At 47.1% G+C, this 21,060-nt stretch overlaps 1 protein-coding gene across 3 annotated transcripts in view; it reads left to right on the top strand.

Moving 5' to 3' along the window:
* The window catches only part of PNPLA7 (patatin like phospholipase domain containing 7), a 69,621-nt gene that overhangs the window by 30,961 nt on the left and 17,600 nt on the right, over positions 1 to 21,060 (top strand). For all 3 annotated transcript variants that reach the window (XM_070955468.1, XM_070955467.1, XM_070955469.1), the window contains exons 20-26: positions 1,912 to 1,972; positions 4,064 to 4,213; positions 9,903 to 9,966; positions 10,286 to 10,454; positions 11,279 to 11,461; positions 13,688 to 13,806; positions 17,698 to 17,854. In XM_070955468.1, the coding sequence (XP_070811569.1) occupies positions 1,912 to 1,972; positions 4,064 to 4,213; positions 9,903 to 9,966; positions 10,286 to 10,454; positions 11,279 to 11,461; positions 13,688 to 13,806; positions 17,698 to 17,854 (903 nt within the window). The remainder of the gene's footprint in view (positions 1 to 1,911; positions 1,973 to 4,063; positions 4,214 to 9,902; positions 9,967 to 10,285; positions 10,455 to 11,278; positions 11,462 to 13,687; positions 13,807 to 17,697; positions 17,855 to 21,060) is intronic.

Raw genomic sequence — 21,060 nt, 5'->3', positions numbered from 1 at the left:
CTTCATTTCGTTCATGTCAGCGCTGGAAGAGAGCCTAATTTGGAACGCTGACAGTAACATCAATAGCGCTAGAAGGGAGAGGGCAAAGCCCATTCCCTTCTAGCACTGATGGTGTTACCTAGTTGGGTGATGAAACGTCTCTGCAAGAAAACAGCCAAGCTCAGAGAGCACCAAGGAGCCCTCATTTCATCCTTAGGCTACAAAAATTCTCCTCTGTTGAAAACACAAATAGATGCGAAGAATGACTTCTGACTTTTTTCCAAGCATGTAAAGAAAGCTAACTTTTAATTCTTACGTCCATTTCCCCCAAAATGTGTGGAGTTACTTCTGATGAGTGTCTTTATGGCCGTTCGCCTACAGACGGAATCTTGCCAGAATGAAACAATGATCTGCATAACTATAAATATATACTGTGAGTTGCTATGGACTGGGTCCATCCTGCCCACACAATATTCCATCACTGGAGATTTTAAGAAGAGACTGGACAGTCATTTGTCTGCAGGGTCTCCTGCTCGAGCAGAGGGTTGGTCTAGAAGACCTCCACAGTTCCTTCCAACTCTGTTGCGGGCACCACCCACAGCCCAGATTTAAGCAGCTGGAATGAATGCCGCGTTGTGAGAACACAACCACGAATGGAAGAGGGCCTTGTTCTCACCTAGGCTTCCCCAGCATCACGAAGCCGAGTTCACAATTACCGACCTGTATCAGGCTTGGAGAGTGGCCAGGCCGATATCTTTCAGATGCCGCAATACTTGGCAAGAATGCAGGAATGAACTAATTGTCTCCTGCAAACTCCCCTCCCCTTTCGCTCCTCCTTTATTCCCATTCATCGTCCACCTGTGGCTTTACTCCTGAGTCGACCCTTGTTCTTTAGCTGTTCCCTTCGTCTGGCAACTCTGCGTATGCTGGGAAGAGGCTCCAGCTGTTCCTCTGCCTCACTGATGTCTGACTCCGAAGGCAGCTGATAACTGTCAGACGGCTCTGGTCCCCTCTCTGCCTCTGATGCAGAGCCCGCATCAGAGCCTTCCCCAGACTCCAGGACTGGCCTATGTTCCTCCCCATCCTCCTCACTGTCTGAATCTGCTGCCAGATCCGCTGGCGGGGCACAAGAGGCCTTCAAGCTTTATTCTGAAGCTGACCCATCCTTGGTTGAGCAAACCTAGAAGACCTTTTATTCCTCCCTTCTCTGTTTTTTTGCCCCAATTCCTCCTTGCTGTTTATCCAAACGGGCTTGGAAAAGTCCCCGGGACTCATAACCGAACCAATCCTACCCCATTTTCTCCACCCGTTCACCCGAACGAGATGAATTAAGTCCAAAATAGGATGAGATCCTGACCTTTCACTGAGTGTCGGCACGGATTTGCAGGAAGTCCCCTTGACAAAAGTCGCCCTTTGAACAGAATCGAAAAGATTAAGGATAATCTTTTGTCTTTTTAGCCCGACAATAAAAGATATGGATTTTTTGTTTTGTTTTTTTCCTCCATAAAAGGTCCTTTCCATTTTTGGCAGCCCTCCAACTGAAAGTTTCTTCTGATGCTCTTAAGGCTGTTCTGCCCCTCTTAACAGTTTGAATCAGGGGTGGGATTCTACCAGTTCGGACCGGTTCAGACCGGTTCGGGCGTACCGGTAGCTTCCGACAATCAGCTAAGACCGAACCGGTTCACTCCGACAATCAGCTGGCCCCGCCTGTCCCTGTGCTATACCTGCCTATATTTCCTTTGTTTGTAGCCCAGCTGATAAGCGCGGTAGAGTGGATTGCCACGCCTCAGCTGTTTTACATGCAAAGCGAACCGGTTGTTACAACCGGTGAATCCTACCACTGGTTTGAATCCATGGTTGTGATTACATCTCTGTTTCTCTCTCTCTCTCTCTCTCTCTCTCTCCCCCCCCCTTCTCTCTTTGCTCTTCCAGGTCGTGACGCGACTTATCCATTTGCTCGGTGAGAAGATCCTTGGAAATCTACAGCAAGGGGGTAGGTTATGGAATGCCTTGGCTCTTTCTCCTGCTCCTTGGGATAGGGGGTGGGTGGGGGAATGGGGGGTGAATGGGGTGGGGGCTTGTGCATGCAATTAGGGGAGGATGAATGGGACAACCCAGCTGTCCTTGACTTAGGGCCAAAACTGAGCCCAGGATTTATCTCGCTAAGCGAGAAATTGGTTCAGGGAGTTTTTGTTCCGTTTTAACGACTTTCCCAGGCCCGTTTGTGAAATGACTCTCGAAATTGGTAATTTAACCCCTCAAATATTGAAAGACTGCTATCCTGTCTCCCCTGGTCCTTCTCTTCACTAGATTAGCCATGCCCAGTTCCTGCAACCGTTCATCGTATGTTTGAGCCTCCAGTCCCCTCATCATCTTGGTTGCTCTTCTCTGCACTCTTTCTAGAGTCTCAGCCTCTTTTTTATACTGCGGTGACCATTGTAAACCTGATTTAGCCTTATTAGCATGAAACCATGATGGCAATAAACCAGGTTGGGGGGTTCCCATATCTATAAAGTCTGATGCTTGAACCTATGGATTGGAGACGAATGTCTAGCAGGGGTGGGCTTCAAAATTTTTAGCAAGGGGTTCTCTGCCCGGTTGGGTGGGCGTGGCTATGGTGCGTGTGGCCTAGTCAGCCTCCTGCACCATGGCAGGGAGGGCGGTGTTTTTGCCTTCCCCGGGCTCCGGAGGCTTTCCTCGAGTCTCCAGGAGGGCGGAAAACAGCCTTCCCAGGCTCCGGAGGCCCTCTGGAAGCCGGAAACGGGCCCATTTCTGGCCTTCCCAAACTTCCGGTAGGCCTCTTTTTCGTCCTCCTCAAGCCTCCGCGCACACCCTGCACTTCCCTGCATCCAAAACGGGCCGCGTAGGGACTCCTGGGAGGGGTTGGGTGGGCGGGACCAGCCAGGGGTGGGATTTGGGAGTTCTCCGAACTGCACAGAATCTTAGCTAGAGGTTCTCCCGGACCCCTGTGACACCCCCCCAGCCGCCCACCCCTGCATTTCAGTCAAATTCACACATAATATTAAGATAGTATGTGTGAACTTGACGGGAATGGCTTGCATTGGAAACCCTGGTCTCTTATACGATGGGCTCAACACATCCCTGACTCCAGGTCATGTAATGAATAAACCAGACTGTGTCACATTTACCAGCTCCTCAGGCATAAATTAGAATGGGCAGTAAACATTCTTAATGCCCAGCTGTTCAACCGTTTCCCCCCTCAAAAATCCCTCTTTTTTTTGTCTTCTTAAACTGCCATTTCAGGTTGTAAATTCGGGGACATCGGAAAAAGTTTTTTAAGGGGAATCTCTTTCTCCTTCTCCTACCTCATCAATCCACATATCATTTCTTCATCCACCTCAGCTGTGGCTTCCTTCCTTCTTTATTCGGTTTATACCCCGCGTTTCTATTCTTAGGGTGCTCGAGGTGTCTGCCAGTCAAAGGAAAAGACAGAATAGTTAAAATCCCTGTAATTATGAATCCCACTCCTTTGGCTGGTTAAATGCTCTTGCCTGAGCAAGGAGAACTTAATTAGAATAATTAGAATAACAGAGTTGGAAGGGACCTTGAAGGTCTTCTAGTCCAACCCCTTACTTGAGTAGGAAACCCTACACCACTTCAGACAAATGGTTATCCAACATCATCTTAAAAACTTCCAGTGTTGGAGCAGCCACAACATCTGGAGGCAAGTTGTCCCACCGATTAATTGTAGGAGGTGAGCCCGAGGGAGGGGTCAAATGCATCATCGGTCACGAATCCCTGCACTCCCGCAAGAGATCTAAGCCCAGCTCCCTTGAATGCCTTTCTGATCTCCGGCTAATTTCCTTCGACCGTTAGTAGTTCAGATTCTTTTAGAGAGCTCAATAAATCTTTAATACTCATTTGAACTGCTTGAATCTCCTGATTTCCCTGGGCACATGACAGACCCACTTCTATTGCATCTCTGAGAGTTGGACCCATCTTCTCAAGTTTTACATTAATGCTAGTTTTCTGATGGGGTTCTGGATGCTTCTTCCCTCGTCCTCAGATTGGGACGTGGGCAAACAGCCTACAGTCTTCTCCAACAAGTTTTCTTTTTTCCCAGGGCACCAGTTGGGTCTACACACCGCCAGCAGCAAGTGGGATGCCAGCAACCCAGCCAGCAACCTCGCCACAGTGGCCATCATGCCTGTCTCGGAAGATGTGCCCCTCTCGACCTTCACCCTGGAACTCAAGCATGCCCTCTGCGCCATTGGTAAGACCTCGTTGGCTCTAATGGCTTCAGACCATCCATGAGATAATGGGTGTTCCCGACCAAGGCTTCCTGAGACAGTAACAATCACATGCTTAGTCCCCAAAACCCTCTTTTTATTTCAACGGCTATGAATTATGTTCATTCACAGCCTGTAATGAGTCCCAAGCAATTTGTGAATAGTCCGACAGACATCTGCCACAGTCTTTCGGGATAAGGCTGATAAGCACCCACCTTTATCTCCCTTGACACGCTGCCAAAGACCTAATCGGCAATTAACTTTGCAAGGCCACACGGAGCACAGAGTCAAAACGGAGCTTCAGAATTTAAACCGGCCAGAACGAACAAAGTTGCTTCCTGCAAAGGCTCACGTCCCTTTGCTCCTCCTTTATGTCTTATGGGAGGGGCCAATCGTCTCCAAGCCTTACTCCCGAGTCAACCCTGCACTTAACGGTGTCATAATTCCGTTAATTTTAATAACAGAGGATCTATTTTTAATGCTCGCTCCGAGCGTATCATCTTTAGCTAAGGATAACATTGGGTTGAGAAAGCTGGTTTGGTCTTGCGGCGAAGTTTTCGCCTGTTTCCGGCCTTCCCGAACTTCTGGTTGGCCCATTTTTCACCCTCCCTGAGCCTCTGTGTGCACCCTGCACTTACCTGCATCCAAAACAGGCCGCGTGGGGACTCCTGGGTGGGTTTGGGGGTTCTCCGAACTTGCACAGAATCTTAGCTAGAGATTCTCCCGAACTCCCTGCAAACCCCCAGCGTCCCACCCCTGCCCTCAGCCCTAGGAAGCAGGCAGTGACAAGCCACTTCTGGAAAAATCTTCTGCAAAAATTCTGAAAACCTTCGCCGAGGAAACCGCAGCCCAACTCTTGGGAAGGAGTCCCGTCTTAAGATCTAAGAAAGATGCCCCAGCAAAGGGACGGACGGCGTGCGATGTGAGCTGCACATGCAGCTTTCCTTTATGCGCTGGAATGATGACTCATCCAGAAATGTTGATTTTGGGGGGTGTGGGGAGAGAGGGAAGGAAAAGGTAGCCGGCTGTGTGGATGCTTTTTTTCCTGTCCTCTAAAAAGTTGGTCGGACAAAAAGCATCTGCTGTGTTGCAAAAGCCGGCCAGGGCTGGCGTGTGTCTTTGTGTATGTGTACCAGCGTGCCCGTTTCTCTTCGCCGTGGTAGCCCCCAAGCAGCGGCACTGCGGAGAGGGAAAAGGCCCCGGCGGCTGAGGGCCAGTTAGACCATCTTAACAAATCGAAATAAATAACCTGCATAAATCTGGCATAAACGGGACAGGGTTTATGACACAACCGATCTCTCTGTCCTGCCGCAAAATGCATTTAAACAATTGGTAATGGAATTAAAAGCCGGGTGCCATAAAACTTTTTTTTTTTTATTCCCCTGACTGCCAGTTGGGTGTCATAAATCTTCTAACTGGAGCAGGCCGTGGCTCAAAGTTGAAATGGCAGGAAACGATCTGTATCTTCATTTCAAAAGGTGGAGTTCCGGATTGTGAAAATACACAAGTACGAGAAAACAAACATCCACGCAGATAAAATGCCCTAACAAATAAAAAAACACACACCGCAGACTGTCATTTTCTGTATCTGCTCACATTTTTAAACTTGCGCAAACCATGATCTATTTGGCTCTTCACGAGCAATCTCGAAATTCTTTGGCTGGCTGTGATTTAGTCTAGCCAGAATGATCTGCGTAGGAAGAAAAGAGGGAAGAAACAGATGTTAAGGAGGAGGGGAGAAAAATCCGAATATAAACAGAACAAAGACAGAATTTCAGATCGTGATGGAATAAGAGAAGCTAATTGAAACTCCCGCCGAGGAGAAGTGCAAAGGGATTTTTTTTGCAGCTTTGAAGAATAATTCTGTGTTCCTTTTCTCCCACCTGCAGCCTGTTTTTCTTTGAGGAAGCTTACTGGCAATCACCACAATAGAGAGAGAGAGAGAAAGAGAAAGAGAAAGAGAAAGAGAAAGAGAAAGAGAAAGAGAAAGAGAAAGAGAAAGAGAGAAAGACTGGGAGAGGGAAAGAGAGAGAAAAGTGAGAAAGACTAGGAGAGAGAGGAGAGCGAGAGAGAAACTGGGAGAGAAAGAGAGAGAGGCTGGGAGACAGAGAAAGACTGGGAGACAGAGAGAAAAGAGGGGCACAGAGAGAGAAAGCCTGAGAGAGGGAAAGAGGAAAAAAGCGAGAAAGAGAAAGACTAGGAGAGAGGGAGAAAGACACAGAGAGACACAGAGAGAAAGACACAGAGAGAGACAAAAGAGAGAAAAAGATTGGAAGAGGGAAAGAGAGAGAATAATGAGAGAGAGAGAAAGACTAGGAGAGAGGGAGAAAAGAGAGATACAGTGAAAGACTGGGAGAGAGACAAAAGAGATAAAAAGATTGGAAGAGGGAAAGAGAGAGAAAAATATAGAGAGAAAAACTGGGAGAGGGAAAGAGAGAAAAAAACGAGAAAGACTAGGAGAGAGAGAGAGATAAAGACAGGGAGTGAGGGAGAAAAGAGAGAGAAAAAGATTGGAAGAGGACAACCCCATGGATAACGTTCCTCCAGGCCTTCCTGTCCTCTACCATCCTCCGGAGTCCATTTAAACTCACGTCGACTGCTTTGGTGACTCCATCCAGCCACCTCGTTCTCCGCCGTCCCCTTCTTCTTTTGCCCTCCATCTTTCCCAGCATTGGGCTCTTCTCCAGGGAGTCCTTCCTTCTTATCAGGTGGCCAAAGCATTTGAGTTTCCTCTTCAGGATCTGGCCTTGGAAAGAGCATTCAGGGTTGATCTCCTCTAGGACTGACCGGTTGGATCGCCTTGCAGTCCGAGGGACTCGCAGGAGTCTTCTCCAGCACCACAGTTCCAAGGCCTCCATTCTTGGGCGCTCAGCCTTCCTTATGGTCCCACTTTCCCAGCCATCCATTGCAAAGATTATCATACATATAATTAAAAACCATTTCTAGTTTGGCTTGCTTTCTAGTCCGTGTTTCCCGAGCACGGCTGTCCTTTCTCTCCAGCTCTTCTTTTTTATTTAATCTCTCTCTTCCTCCCCCCGCTTTCCTCCCCCAATTTAACACGCTGCCGAGCTGCAGTTATTCTACAGGGAGAGGAACTCTTGATGCCTTGTTCTCCTTTAAATCTAGAAATCAAAATTGCCCATTCAGCCGTTTTTTTTTTTTTTTTTTTTTTTGCAGAACTGTAACAGGGGATCCTAAAACGGGGGTGGGGAGGGGAAACGTGCCCGGGAGTTAAGAAATGCAAAGGAAAAGATGTGGTTAACGACGAGGGGCCGTTGTGGAACTCGGCTTGCAAGTTAGGGCGAGCAGGCTCTTGTCACCAAGCAACGTGGCAGAGACGTGTGGATCGATCGAAAGCATGCTGGCTCTTTTTTTTGTCTGTCTCATCCGTGGGCCACAAGTGAGAAACGTAGACTGCCAACCGTATGAAGGCTAATTGTAACATGGGCGAAAGAAAATAGGATAGGGATAGGGATAGGGATAGAGAATAGAATTAGAATAGAATTAGAATAGAATAGAATAGAATAGAATAGAATAGAATAGAATAGAATAGAATAGAATAGAATAGAATAGAATAGAATAGAATAGAATATGAATATGAATAGAATATGAATAGAATATGAATAGAATATGAATATGAATACAATAGAAATAGAAATGAAGTAGAATAGAGTAGAATAGAATAGAACAGAACAGAACAGAACAGAACAGAACAGAACAGAACAGAACAGAATAGAATAGAATAGAATATGGAAGGGGAGGGGAGGGGAGGGGAGGGAGGGAGGGAGGAAGGAAGGAAGGAAGGAAGGAAGGAAGGAAGGAAGGAAGGAAGGAAGGAATCTAGTCATAAGTGAGGAAGGAATAGAATAGAATAGAATAGAATAGAATAGAATAGAATAGAATAGAATATGGAAGGGGAGGGGGGAGGAAGGAAGGAAGGAAGAAAAGAAGGAAGGAAGGAAGGAATCTAGTCATACGTGAGGAAGGAATAGAATAGAATAGAATAGAATAGAATAGAATAGAATAGAATAGAATAGAATAGAATAGAATAGAATAGAATATTTATTTTTATTTTATTATTCATATTTCTAAGCTGCCCACTCTCCGAGGACTCTGGGCGGCTTACACCAAAGACAGTACACTAAATAGCATATTGCCCCCAATAATCTGGGTCCTCATTTTACCCACCTCGGAAGGATGGAAGGCTGAGTCAACCTTGAGCCGGTGAGATTTGATCCGCTGATCTGCTGAACTAGCAGTCAGGTGAAGTAGCTGCAGTACTGCACCCTAACCACTGCATCACCTCGGCTCAATAGAATAGAATAGAATAGAATAGGGAAGAGTAGAGTAGAGTAGAGTAGAGTAGAGTAGAGTAGAGTAGAGTAGAGTAGAAGAGTAGAGTAGAGTAGAGTAGAGTAGAGTAGAGTAGAGTAGAAGAGTAGAGTAGAGTAGAGTAGAGTAGAGTAGAGTAGAGTAGAGTAGAGTAGAAGAGTAGAGTAGAGTAGAGTAGAGTAGAGTAGAGTAGAGTAGAGTAGAGTAGAGTAAACTGGAGCAGGAGAACCTATACCATTTTGGATAAGTGACTGTCTAGACCAGCTATGCTGGCTGGAGAATTCTAGGAGTTGAAGTCCACAAGTCTTAAAGCTGCTGGATGGATGGATGGAAACTCATCAAGGAGAGAAGCAACCTGGAATTAAGGAGAAACTTCCTAACAATGAGGACAATTAATTAGCGAAACAGCTTCTCCCCAGAAGTCCGTCCCTGGAGGCTTTCAAGAAGAGTATTGGACAACCAATACGCTCTTCCGGTTGAGTAGGGGGTTAGACTACAAGACCTCTAAGGCCCTTTCCAATTCTGTAATTCCTCACTATATTAAATCTTTCAGTCACCTTAACATTCAGGATCTCCTCGGAATTCCACACCTTCTCGGTTTGCTTTGATTGACAGCACTTTCAGTCCCAAGGTTTTTATTTATTTATTTATTTATTTTTATTTATTTTTATTTGATTTATATGCCGCCCTTCTCCGGAGGCTCAGGGTGGCTTACAGTGCGTTAAGCAATAGCCTCCATACTTTTGTATAATTATACAAAGTCAGCTTATTGCCCCCACAAACCGGGTCCTCAATTTACCTACCTTAGAAAGGATGGAAGGCTGAGTCAACCTTGAGCCTTGGCGAGATTCGAACCGTGCAGTAATTGCAGGCAGCTGAATGTTAATAACAGGCTATTAGTCTGCTGCGCCACCAGGCTCCTCTATTTGGCTTAGCTGCACCCTTGAGGGGTGTTGAGCTGGCGACAGGAAAATCAAAAGCGCGGGGAATTGGCAAAACGCTGGATTTAAAACCAGGGGTGAAATCCAGCAGGTTCTGACAGGTTCTGGAGAACCGGTAAGCAGAAATTTTGAGCAGTTTGGAGAACCGGCAAATAACCACCTCTGGTTGGCCCCAGAGTGGGGTGGGAATGGAGCTTTTGCAGTATCTTTCCTCTGGAGTGAGGTAGGGATGGAGATTTTGCAGCATCCTTCCCCTGCCACCCCCACCAAGCCACCCCACACCCACCAACCCACGCCCACAGAACCAGTAGTAAAAAAAATTTGGATTTCACCATTGTTTAAAACGTTTAGGGGATATCAGTGGCCCTGTTGGTTAAGTGGCTTATTGTCTTCTTCTCAGGTCCCACCCTTCTGCTGACCAGCGACAACATCAAGCAACAGCTTGGCTCCGCGGCTCTGGACAGGTAAGGACTGTCATCGTCCCCTGAACCATGTCAGCAAGCCGTAAAAACTTGATGTCAGGCCTGGAAGCCATCTTTTGCATTGGGCCTCCAGGCCGACCACATTTAGCGCTGTGGGAAACTGGGAAGGGGGATTGTATGGAGCAGAGGAGTTGCTTAAACTTTAATCCCCCGCGAGTCCCTTAAATTGCAGAAGCCGAGGACGCTGGGAAGACTCTTCTAGGCTTCTCACCTGTCCAGCAGGTTGCAGCTGCTGCTGCGTGACCAGCTTCGAAAAAATTCACAGCCTTCTCCTTCCTCTTCTGCCCTTCTCCTCCCTTAGCATCCACGAGTATCGGCTGTCCAACTGGTTGGGCCAGCAGGAAGACGTGCATCGCATTGTGCTCTACCAGTCGGACAGCAGCCTCACCCCATGGACTCAGCGCTGTATCCGGCAGGCCGACTGCATCTTGATCGTGGGCCTGGGGGAGCAGGAGCCGACTGTCGGAGAGGTGAGATGCGCTGGAACAAGTAAAAAAAAAATTAACATTCAACCTACTTATATATTTCTAATAATAATACACATTTATAGTGTTGTAGTTTATCATTATTGAATCATTCCATGTTTTAATATATTGCTTTAATGCCATTCACCATATTATTGGATCGTACATCATAATACCGCCATTCAATTTCTAAGCTTCCCTCTTGTTATTGCTTTTATTTTATTATGTAAAAATGTATACACTCATATTCCCCCTTTCTCTTATTTTCTATCTCCGTTCTAACTTTTAATCATGTCACCCTTTCATTAAAAGACGTTTTCTTTCTATCCAGCAGCTCTCTTCCACTTTGGTGCTTTGAATCCTGTTCACTTTTAACTTACCTCCCATATTTCACTCTTTACATCTATTTGTATTAAGATACAATCATTCATGATTTCATTATTCAATACACAATTCTGATACCAATCAGAAGGTAGGCGAACCATGGATAAATCCAAGAAAAGAAAAGTTTCAGAAGAAAACAGAACGTTTAATTCAACTACATATGCTAGTTTTGTGGCCGCTCAAGAAATAGTTAGGCATGGGAAGGGTTTTGTGGCTCCCGGTGTTTTCTTTTCTGTGGAAAATTAGTCCAAATGGCTCTTTTGAGTGTTTAAGGTTGCAGACCCCTGATTTAGACATACAAAATCATTGCCCACCGGACATTGTAAGGTCCATGACCTCTTTGCCCTCTGGGGAAGAGCCCCTCCCTCCCTCTCCCGACTCCACCCTACGTTCCCCCATAATGATCAACTGACCTTTCCCCCCCCTCCCCCGACTTTCTGTACCAGTTGGAACGGATGCTGGAGAACACGGCAGTCCGAGCTCAGAAACAGCTGATCTTGCTGCATCGCGAAGACGGATCTCTTCCTTCCAGGACCGTGGAGTGGCTCAACATGCGCAGCTGGTGCTCGGCCCACCTTCATCTCCGCTGCCCTCGTCGAGTCTTCTCCCGACGGAGCCTGCCCAAATTGGTAAGAGGCTGCATGACGGCGGGTCCCCGATCCATGCCTGACTGGTATGCAAGGAAAACCCCCATTGGCTGTGGTGTCACCCAACTCTGTTGGCATCCATGTCCTTCCTTCCTTCCTTCCTTCCTTCCTTCCTTCCTTCCTTCCTTCCTTCCTTCCTTCCTTCCTTCCTTCTTCCCTTCCTTTCCCTTCCCTTCCCTTCCTTCCTTCCTTTCTCTTTCCATCTCCTTCCCCTCTTTCCTCCCTCCCTTCCTCTCTCCCTCCCTTCTCTTCATCTCCTTCCTTCCTTCCTTCCTTCCCTCCCTCCTTCCTTCCTTCCTTCTGCCGTGGTGGCGCAGTGGTTAGAGTGCAGTACTGCAGGCTATTTCTGCTGACTGCCAGCTGCCTGCAATTTGGCAGTTCAAAACTCACCAGGCTCAAGGTTGACTCAGTCTTCCGTCCTTCCGAGGTGGGTAAAATGAGGACCCAGATTGTAAACTGCTTAGAGAGGATTTCAAGCATTGTGAAGCAGTATATAAGTCTAAGTGCTATGGCTATTCCATCTCCTTCCCTTCTTTCCTTCCACCCTCTCTCCCTTTTTTCATCTCCTCCCTCCTTCCATCCCTCCCTGCCTTCTTTTCATCTTCCTTCCTTCCTTCCTTCCTTCCTTCCTTCCTTCCTTCCTTCCTTCCTTCCTCCCTCCCTCCCTCCCTCCCTCCCATCTCCTTTCTTCTCTCCTTTCCTGGTTTATCGATATTGCAATTACCAGGCAATGCACGAATCGAAGAGAAACAGGGAAAAAAAATAACAAAATTTCGTGATTTGAAAATGTATAAATCAAATTAATATGCATTGATGTTATGAGGGAAAAGCACTGTTATTATGAGAGTACTATTAGAGAATACTATTATCGTTACTGTGATGCTTATTACTCAAAAGAACTGTCACCAGACAACTTGTCTATATGGATTTTGAATATGTTGCTCTTTTTTATTTACATTAATAAAAAGGAAAAAAATTTAAAAAAAAAGAAAATTAAAGTTGATCGACTGGGGAGGACGAAATCAGTGATTGTATCAATAGTAATAGGAGCCCTTGGAGCAATCTCCAAAAAGCTGCCTAGAAAGATGGAAATTTTGAACTTATTAGAGCTGAATATCCTGACTTTGCAAAACAAAACAAAACAAAAAAACTCACCTTACTCGGAACAGCTTATATATTCAGACGTTATCTTAACAGCTCTTAGGTCCTTGGTTAGGATTGTTAAGTTTTTAGCTGTCCCAGACTGTAAGTCGAATGGAAGATTAACCATAAAAATGGTCCCTTTTGGTTATTCACTGGTGTCTGTGAAGGTAAAACTTATATACAGAGGATGGCTCCAAAAAATATTGTGCTTAGGTGTGATTGATGTAAGATTTCCTGCTGAGGGCACTGAAACGAGAGAACAGGCACTTAAAATTTTAAAAAAACTGGGGATCTTCTGCATTTTGCTTGTACTAAATCAGGGGTCAGCAACCTGCGGCTCTGGAGCCGCATGTGGCTCTTTCACCCCTCTGCTGCGGCTCCCTATCACTCAAAATATGCATCACAACCGCCAATGTGCGACACCCACTGGCACGCGTGTCAGGTTTCAATGCTATCTCAAAATAAAGGAATTTCCAAACTGCCGATCTTTAAGGAAATTTTCTCTTTATTGAGCATAGTGATCCGACCCTGGCTCTTGCGCGGTCAGTAATGACCTTTGCCCCCCAATCCCTCCCTTTCCGATCCCCAATTCTCTGCGTCTCATTGGCTATCTTCCAAACCACTTTCCTCATCCCTCCTCCGTCAGATCACAGGAATGTTCCTCTCCTCCCATCTCTGAGGAGAGAGAATCTTCAAAGGGATTAAGTAGGCAAAAGTTCAAGCTTCTCCTCTGCAAATATATGTCAGTGCTGGGACGCTGACAACGCGATTTATTGAGCTTTTCAACACCCAATAGGCCAAGCATGGATAAATCCAATTCAGAAGAAAACAGATCGTTTAATTCAACTACATATGCTCAAAAAATAGTCAGGGACGGGAAGGGTTTTGTGGCTCCCGGTGTTTTCTTTTCTGTGGGAAACGGATCCAAATGGCTTTTTCAGTGTTTAAGGTTGCAGACCCCTGTACTAAATCTATCAACAAACCTTTTGCCCACTCAGCCGTATTCCTGCTTTCCTTCCTACGGTGTTAACGGTATTGTGTTGATCTCTGGTTTCCCACTTGCAGAAAGAAATGTACGAACGCGTCTTCCAGAAACCAGCCGACAGACACTCCGACTTCTCCCGGCTAGCTCGCGTCTTGACTGGGAATGCCGTTGCTTTGGTCCTCGGAGGAGGTGGCGCACGGTAAGAGTGGCTTTGAAAGACCTCTTGGCCAGGGATATCCTGAATCTGGGGTTCCCTGGGAAAACCGGATCCTTCAGCCTTCTTCATTGCACCGTGACAGCTTCAGATGGCTGGATCTTTCTCCTCCTTCTCCTTCTCTATCTTCTCCTTCTCCTCAACTATCTTCTGTTTCTTGTTCTTTGTCTTGACCATCTTCTTTCTCTCGTTCTCGTTCTCCTCTTTCTTCTTCTATTCCTTCCCCCTTTTCCTTCTCTTCTCCTCTCCTTCTCCTTTATCTTCTCTTCCTTGTTCTTCTTCTCCTTTATCATCTCCTTGTCTACCTCCTCCTCCTCCTCCTTCTCCTCTATCTCCTTCTCCATGTCTTTCTTCTCCTTATCTATCTCCTCCTCCTCCCCTCCCCACTTTTCCAAATGGTTACATCCAGCGGTGAAATTCAATTTTTTTTTTACTACCGGTTCTGTGGGCGTGGCTTTGTGGGCGTGGCAGGGGAAGGATACTGCCCCTCCCACTCCGTTCCCACCCCACTCCAGGAGAACCGGCAAATGCCACCTCTGGCTGGCCCCAGAGTGGGGTGGGAATGGAGATTTTGCAGTATCCTTTCCCCAGGAGTGGGAAGGGAATGGGGATTTTGCAGTATCCTTCCCCCAGGAATGGGAAGGGAATGGGGATTTTGCAGTATCCTTCCCCCAGGAGTGGGGACGGAATGGGGATTTTGTTTGTTCGTTTGTTTATTATATTTGTATACCGCCCTTCTCCCGAAGGACTCGGGGTGGTGAACAGCCAGCAGATAAAATACAGAAAATACAAAAATTAAAACAATATTAAAAATCGATTAAATTAATTTGGCCCACAGTTAAAACACCCCTATATTAAAACCCATAATTTAACCATTTAAGATTAAAACAATTTAAAAAGTTAGGTCAGGTCAGCCCGGCTTGATGAAACAAAAACATCTTTAAGGCACGGCGGAAAGCGCGCAGATCCGGGATCCGCCGTATCTCCGGGGGCAACTCGGGGGCAATTTTGCAGTATCCTTCCCCCAGGAGTGGGGAGGGAATGGGGATTTTGCAGTATCTTTCCCTTGCCATGCCCACCAAGCCACGCCCACCAAGCCACACCACGCCTACCAAGCCACATCCTCAGAACCGGTAGTAAAAAAAATTGGATTTCACCACTGATCCAGATTGCTTTAATCAGATTCCTCAATCAAGCAGGGAGGGGGGGGTTGGATTAGATGGCCTTACGGCTACCCTTGTACAGCCCACTTAAAAAAGTTGGCATACACCCGTTCTGTGCGCCCCACTCACAATGCCATTGCAATCTGTCCTTGGGGTCAGAGTTCAACCCGCTGCAGAAACTAAGCTGTCATTTCTAAAAAAAAAAACCTCACTCGAAATTTGCACCAGAAGCTACGAAAGACAAGATGATTTCAAAACGGCTTTTTTTTGGTTTTGTTTTATTTTTCATCCACCAAGGTTGACTTCAGGATCCCTACATCTGATTGATTGATTGATTGATTGATTGATTGATTGATTGGATTTATATGCCGCCCTTCTCCTGAGACTCAGGGCGGCTTACAATGTGTTAAGCAATAGCCTTCATACTTTTGTATATACCTGCTTAGTAGGGCTTTCGGGCCCCCCTAAGCGGTGTTTTGTTTTGTTTTTAATTTGATTTATATGCCGCCCTTCTCCGGAGACTCAGGGCAGCTTACAATGCGTTAAGCAATAGCCTTCATACTTTTGTATATTTATACAAAGTCAGCTTATTGCCCCCACAATCCGGGTCCTCATTTTACCTACCTCGGAAGGATGGAAGGCTGAGTCAACCTTGAGCCTGGTGAGATTTGAACTCGCAGTAGTTGCAGGCAGCTGGCAGCTAAATACTACTTTAACAGTAGTTTAGTCCATTGCGCCACCAGGCTCTTATTTTCCTTCCCCTCTCTGCCTCCTTCCTCTGCTTTCCCGGTTCGGTAACCTTGCCTCCCCTGAAAAGCAGCTTCCCGTCCTCCTCCCTCTTACATCCTCCGTGAAACTGCTCAGGTTTGAGATAATTTAAGAGCTTGGGGGCTTTGCAACCGGCTCTTGAAAATGTCACCCTCTTTTTGTCTGTCGGAGCCGTTCGGGTGGCAGGGTGGGGCGGGGTAGGCTGGGCTGATGCCTGCTGCTGCGTGCCACCAAATGAACCTTGGAATTTTCTTGTCTCCTGTACTCTTCAGAGGGGTAATTAGTTCCTGGCTCCAATTCCCTCGTTTGATTGTTCTAGTATTTTGGGAGAAATGCCATAAGTTAAAATCGCCCACACGTTTGTTCCAGCAATTCAGAGCTGTTTCTGCCTCTCTTCCTTTTGTTCGCATCCTAGATTCCTCCCTTCCTCTCTTTGCTTGATCCCAGTGGAGGAGGAGCAGCAGCAGCACCTCCAGGCATTGGTGGGGAGAGGGGGGGTGGGGGGGGCGAGAGACGGGATTGAACCCCAACACCTAGCTGAAGATCTTCTGAAACACAAGCTCGTCAGAGATCAAGTTATGGTAGTTTTTTTGGTTCTTCCTTCGGGTTGCTTGTTCGCTTGCAAGCAAGGGCTACAGCTTAGACTTATATACCACTTTATACTGTAAAGCGGTATATAAGCGTAGACTTATATACCACTTTACAGCGCTTTTACAGCCCTCTCTAAGCGGTTTAGAGAGTCAGCTTATTGCCCCCAACAATCTGGGTCCTCATTTTTACCCATCTCGGAAGGACGGAAGGCCGAGTCCACCTTGAGCCGGTCAGGATCGAACTGCTGGCGGTCAGCAGAATTAGCCTGCAAGTACCGCCTTCTTAACCCCTGCGAATCTTTTCTGAGAAGTTGTGACAGCCCTTAAGTCGAGGACCTGACCTTACAGCCCTTTTTTTTAAACAGCCGCCGTTAAGCCAATCACGCAATCCGTAAGTCTGGATGCATTCCGCCGAACGGGTGCCTTTGCCGGAAACCCAGCAAATTGCAAAACTGTGCATTCAGAGGACCAAGAGAAACTGTGATAAATTAACCATGGTTGCCAAGCACTTGAAGTGCATCTTGAATTCCCAGTTGTGAATGAAGCTTTCCCCCCCACCTCTTGAGTTGGTTGGAGTGATAATCCTTTTTTCTGCTGGCTAGTTAAGTCTGGGTCCTTCCGGTCACCCCCCGAATCTCCAGAAAAGTCGGATTTTAGCAAAGGCACTTTCCTTTTTTCTTTTCTGGTCATCTGGAAGTTCTCATGCAACTCAATCTGGGTTTAACTGCTTTGCAGTTTAAGAACCCACGCTGTGTCAACTTGCAAAGCTTTCAAGTTGCCATGAGCAGGAGGGAGGGAGAACTGAAGTGCATTCCATACATTCTTCCTGACCGCAATCAGAAGGAGGGTGTTAGGTTTCACAGCCAGCCAAAGTGGTTAATTGGAGAATGTGATTTATGACATGGCCAGAGAGGAGGGGAGAGACAGGGTCATAAGGGAACGTAAATCTACGTGGGATCAGTCCTAACTGCATCCCGGTATTGCCGGAATGTTGGTCCTAATAAATGACTATATTTCCTTTGAAGTTTGGATCATGGCTCATGAATTAATTAGGGCATCTTTCGGAAACTTGCCACCCACCTTGCCTTGTTCATTTCCTACGAAGCCAAGAAAGAAAACTCCTCGCACCGAATTTGGGAATTTGGGAATTTGGGAAAGGACTTTTCTGTAAACCGAAACTGATTGCAGATCATCGTCCAGCTTCTTGTGACCGTCGTCGCTTTCCTCTGTTAGCGAACAGGAGTCTTTCTTAAAATGTACGCTGCAAGAAATTAAATGTTTGTTTGTTTGTTTGTTTGTTTGTTTGTTTAAAAAAACCTTTCTTTTCCCCAACTCTGCTGCTCTTGCCTCTCCAGAGGGTGCTCCCAAGTCGGGGTGATCAGAGCGCTGAACGAAGCTGGAATCCCCATTGACATGATCGGTGGCACGTCCATCGGTTCCTTCATGGGCGCCCTGTACGCGGAAGAGCGGAGTTACACCCAGATGAGGATCAAAGCTCGGCAGTGGGCCATGGTAAGAGATACCTCATTGCCAGTCGAGCCAGTCGGATGTAAAAATAAGAGCAAAAAAACCCTGCCTTCTAGCACTGATGATGTTACCTAGTTGGGTCATGAAACGTCTGCAAAAGGACCCCACTATTCTCTCATTTCACTCCCTGGGTTGCTGAGTGGATCCTTTCTGGCTATTCAGTCTCTCCTTAAAGCTGGACTTTAGGGAGTATGGAAAGTATTGGTATATTTTATTTTAGATTTTCCCCCACTTATCCTGCCTTTATTACTTTAAAAATAACTCAAGGGGGTCAACATACATAATATCCCTTCCTCTTCCTATTTTCCCCACAGCAACAATCCTGTGAGGTAGACTGGGCTGAGAGGGAGGGACTGGCCCAATGTCACCCAGGTGGTTTTCGTGCCTAAGGCGGGACTAGAACTCACGTCTCCTGGTGATTGGCCCAAAGCTAGCTTTTGTGCCTAAGGCGGGACTAGAACTCACGTCTCACCCAGCTGGCTTTCGTGCCTAAGGCGGGACTAGAACTCACCGTCTCCTGGTGATTGGCCCAAAGTCACCCAGCTGGCTTTCGTGCCTCAGGCGGGACTAGAACTCACGTCTCCTGGTGATTGGCCCAAAGCTGGCTTTCGTGCCTAAAGCAGAACTAGAACTCACGTCTCCTGGTGATTGGCCCAAAGTCACCCAGCTGGCTTTCGTGCCTAAGGCTGGACTAGAACTCACGTCTCCTGGTGATTGGCCCAAAGCTAGCTTTTGTGCCTAAGGCGGGACTAGAACTCACGTCTCACCCAGCTGGCTTTCGTGCCTAAGGCGGGACTAGAACTCACCGTCTCCTGGTGATTGGCCCAAAGTCACCCAGCTGGCTTTCGTGCCTCAGGCGGGACTAGAACTCACGTCTCCTGGTGATTGGCCCAAAGCTGGCTTTCGTGCCTAAAGCAGAACTAGAACTCACGTCTCCTGGTGATTGGCCCAAAGTCACCCAGCTGGCTTTCGTGCCTAAGGCTGGACTAGAACTCACGTCTCCTGGTGATTGGCCCAAAGTCACCCAGCTGGCTTTCGTGTCTAAAGCAGAACTAGAACTCACTGTTTCTTGATTTCAAGTCTAATGGTAGAGCAGACTGCCTATCTAAAACCTTTGCTCCGCGTTTAATACCTCTCCTCTCCGGCTCGTCTTTCTCTTCATTTTCTTTTCTCTTTCTCTCTTTCCACATGCTGCCCTGCTTAGAAGGAATTGAGGTAATGGCTGGCATTGAGTGATTTTTATCGTGTTTGCTGTTACGGCCACAGTGGAGCCCCCCAATTCATGTTGCTAAGCGAGACATTTGTTAAGTGAGTTTTGCCCCCACCCCCACGTTAAACGTTAAAGGAATCGCTGCAGCTGTTAAATGAGTAGCATGGCCGTTAAGCGAATCGGGCTCCCCCGTTGAGTTTAATTGTCAGAAAGTCACCAAAGAAAATCGCATGACACCCTCCCCCCCTCCCCGGGGACACTGTGATTGTCGTAAGTACGAGTCAGTTGACAAGCGTCCGAATTTTGATTGCGTGACCTTGGGGATGCTGCGACGGTCGTTAAGTGTGAGCAACGGTCACAAGTCGCCATTTCTCAGTGCCGTCGTAATTTCAAACGGTCACTAAAAGAATGGCTGTAAGTCGAGGATGACCCGTCTCCCCTCTTTTTATTTTTTTGGGGGGGCCGAGGCTGCAACCTGTCTCTCTCTTCTCTTGTCTTGTGACCCACAATAGCTTAGGAGGCGGCCAGCCAAAGCGGAAACAGGTGTGATGCTGAGTGCCAAACATCCTTGGTACGGCAAAAATGCTTGTGAGCAGAAGGGACGTGACAGGTCCCTGGTTCCAAAGACAGCCAGTCCCTGACTTTATTGGGGAGGGGGAGGAGGAGAAAAGGAGGAGAAAAAAAGAAAGGAGCGAGGGGAAGGGAGGAGAGGAGAACAGAGGAGAGATGAGAACCAAGGAGAAGAGTGAAAAGGAGAGGAGAGGAGAGGAAAGGAGAAAAGTGAAGAGGGGAGAGGAGCAAGAGCAGGAGAGGAGGAAGAAAAAAGCAAGGGGAGGAGAGGAAAGGAGAAGAGTGGAGAAGAGTGAAGAGAGGAGGAGGAGAGGAGGAAGGAAAAAAGAGGAAGGAGATGAGGAAAGGAGAAAAGTAAAGAGGAGAAGAGAAGAGAGGAGAGGAGCAAGAGGAGGAGAGGAGGAAGAATAAAGCAAGGGGAGGAGAGGAAAGGAGAAAAGTGGAGAAGAGTGAAGAGAGGAGGAAGGAAAAAAGAGGAAGGGGAAGAGAGGAAAGGAGAAAAGTGAAGAGAGGAGAGGAGAGGAGCAAGAGGAGGAGAGAAGGAAGAAAAAAGCAAGGGAAGGAGAGGAAAGGAGAAAAGTGGAGAAGAGTGAAGAGAGGAGGAGGAGAGGAGGAAGAAAAAAAGGGAGGAGAAGAGAACAGGAGAATAAAGGAGAAAAGTGAAGAAAAGAGAAAGAGAAAAGTGAAGAGACGAGAGGAGAAGAGAAGAGAGGGGAAAGGAGAGGAGAGATGAGAGGAGGAAGAAAAAAAAGAGGAAGGGGAGGAGAGGAAAGGAGAAAAGGGGAGAAGAGCGAAGAGAGGAGGAGGAGAGGAGGAAGAAAAGAGCAAGGGAGGAGAGGAGAACAGGAGAATAAAGGAGAAAAGTGAAGAGACGAGAGGAGAAGAGAGGGGAGAGGAGAGAGGCGAGGAGGAAGAAAAAAGCAGCAAGGGGAGGAGAGGAGAAGAGAGAAAGAGGCGAATAAAGGAGAAAAGCGAAGAGGGGAGAGGGAATTGGTCCTGCCCCATTGTAGAGCTGAGGTTGCCCTGACACGCTTGACTGTGCAAAATGGGCATGAGAGGGGTGGGTGGGTGCTCTCTTGCCCCCAGACCCTCGAGCCTGGACCTCGCATTACCTCTTCCTTGTCTCTACCAGCTCCGCCTGTGTCGTTTCCACCTGTCAACTCATGCTAAAACAAGGCCGGAGATGGCTCTGGGGGCAGAAAAGAGGTTTGGGGTATTTTTAGAACATGCAAACGGGCACACACAGAGACACACAAACACAAAGACACACAGTCCTCCTGCTTTCTTTGGCAGGAGGGCATCAATCAACAGCAACCAGGTCACAGGAAATAAAGCTTAAAAATAAAGTCCAGAAATCGAAATACTGTGTATAACTTTTTGTTTGGGCACTTTCTGTTGTTGTTGTTGTTTT

Source organism: Pituophis catenifer, unplaced genomic scaffold (genome assembly GCF_029215685.1).
Source record: "Pituophis catenifer annectens isolate HBS135680 unplaced genomic scaffold, rPitCat1.0.hap2 SCAF_17, whole genome shotgun sequence".
NCBI lineage: Eukaryota > Metazoa > Chordata > Lepidosauria > Squamata > Colubridae > Pituophis > Pituophis catenifer.
This window is presented reverse-complemented; position numbering and strand designations above follow the sequence as displayed.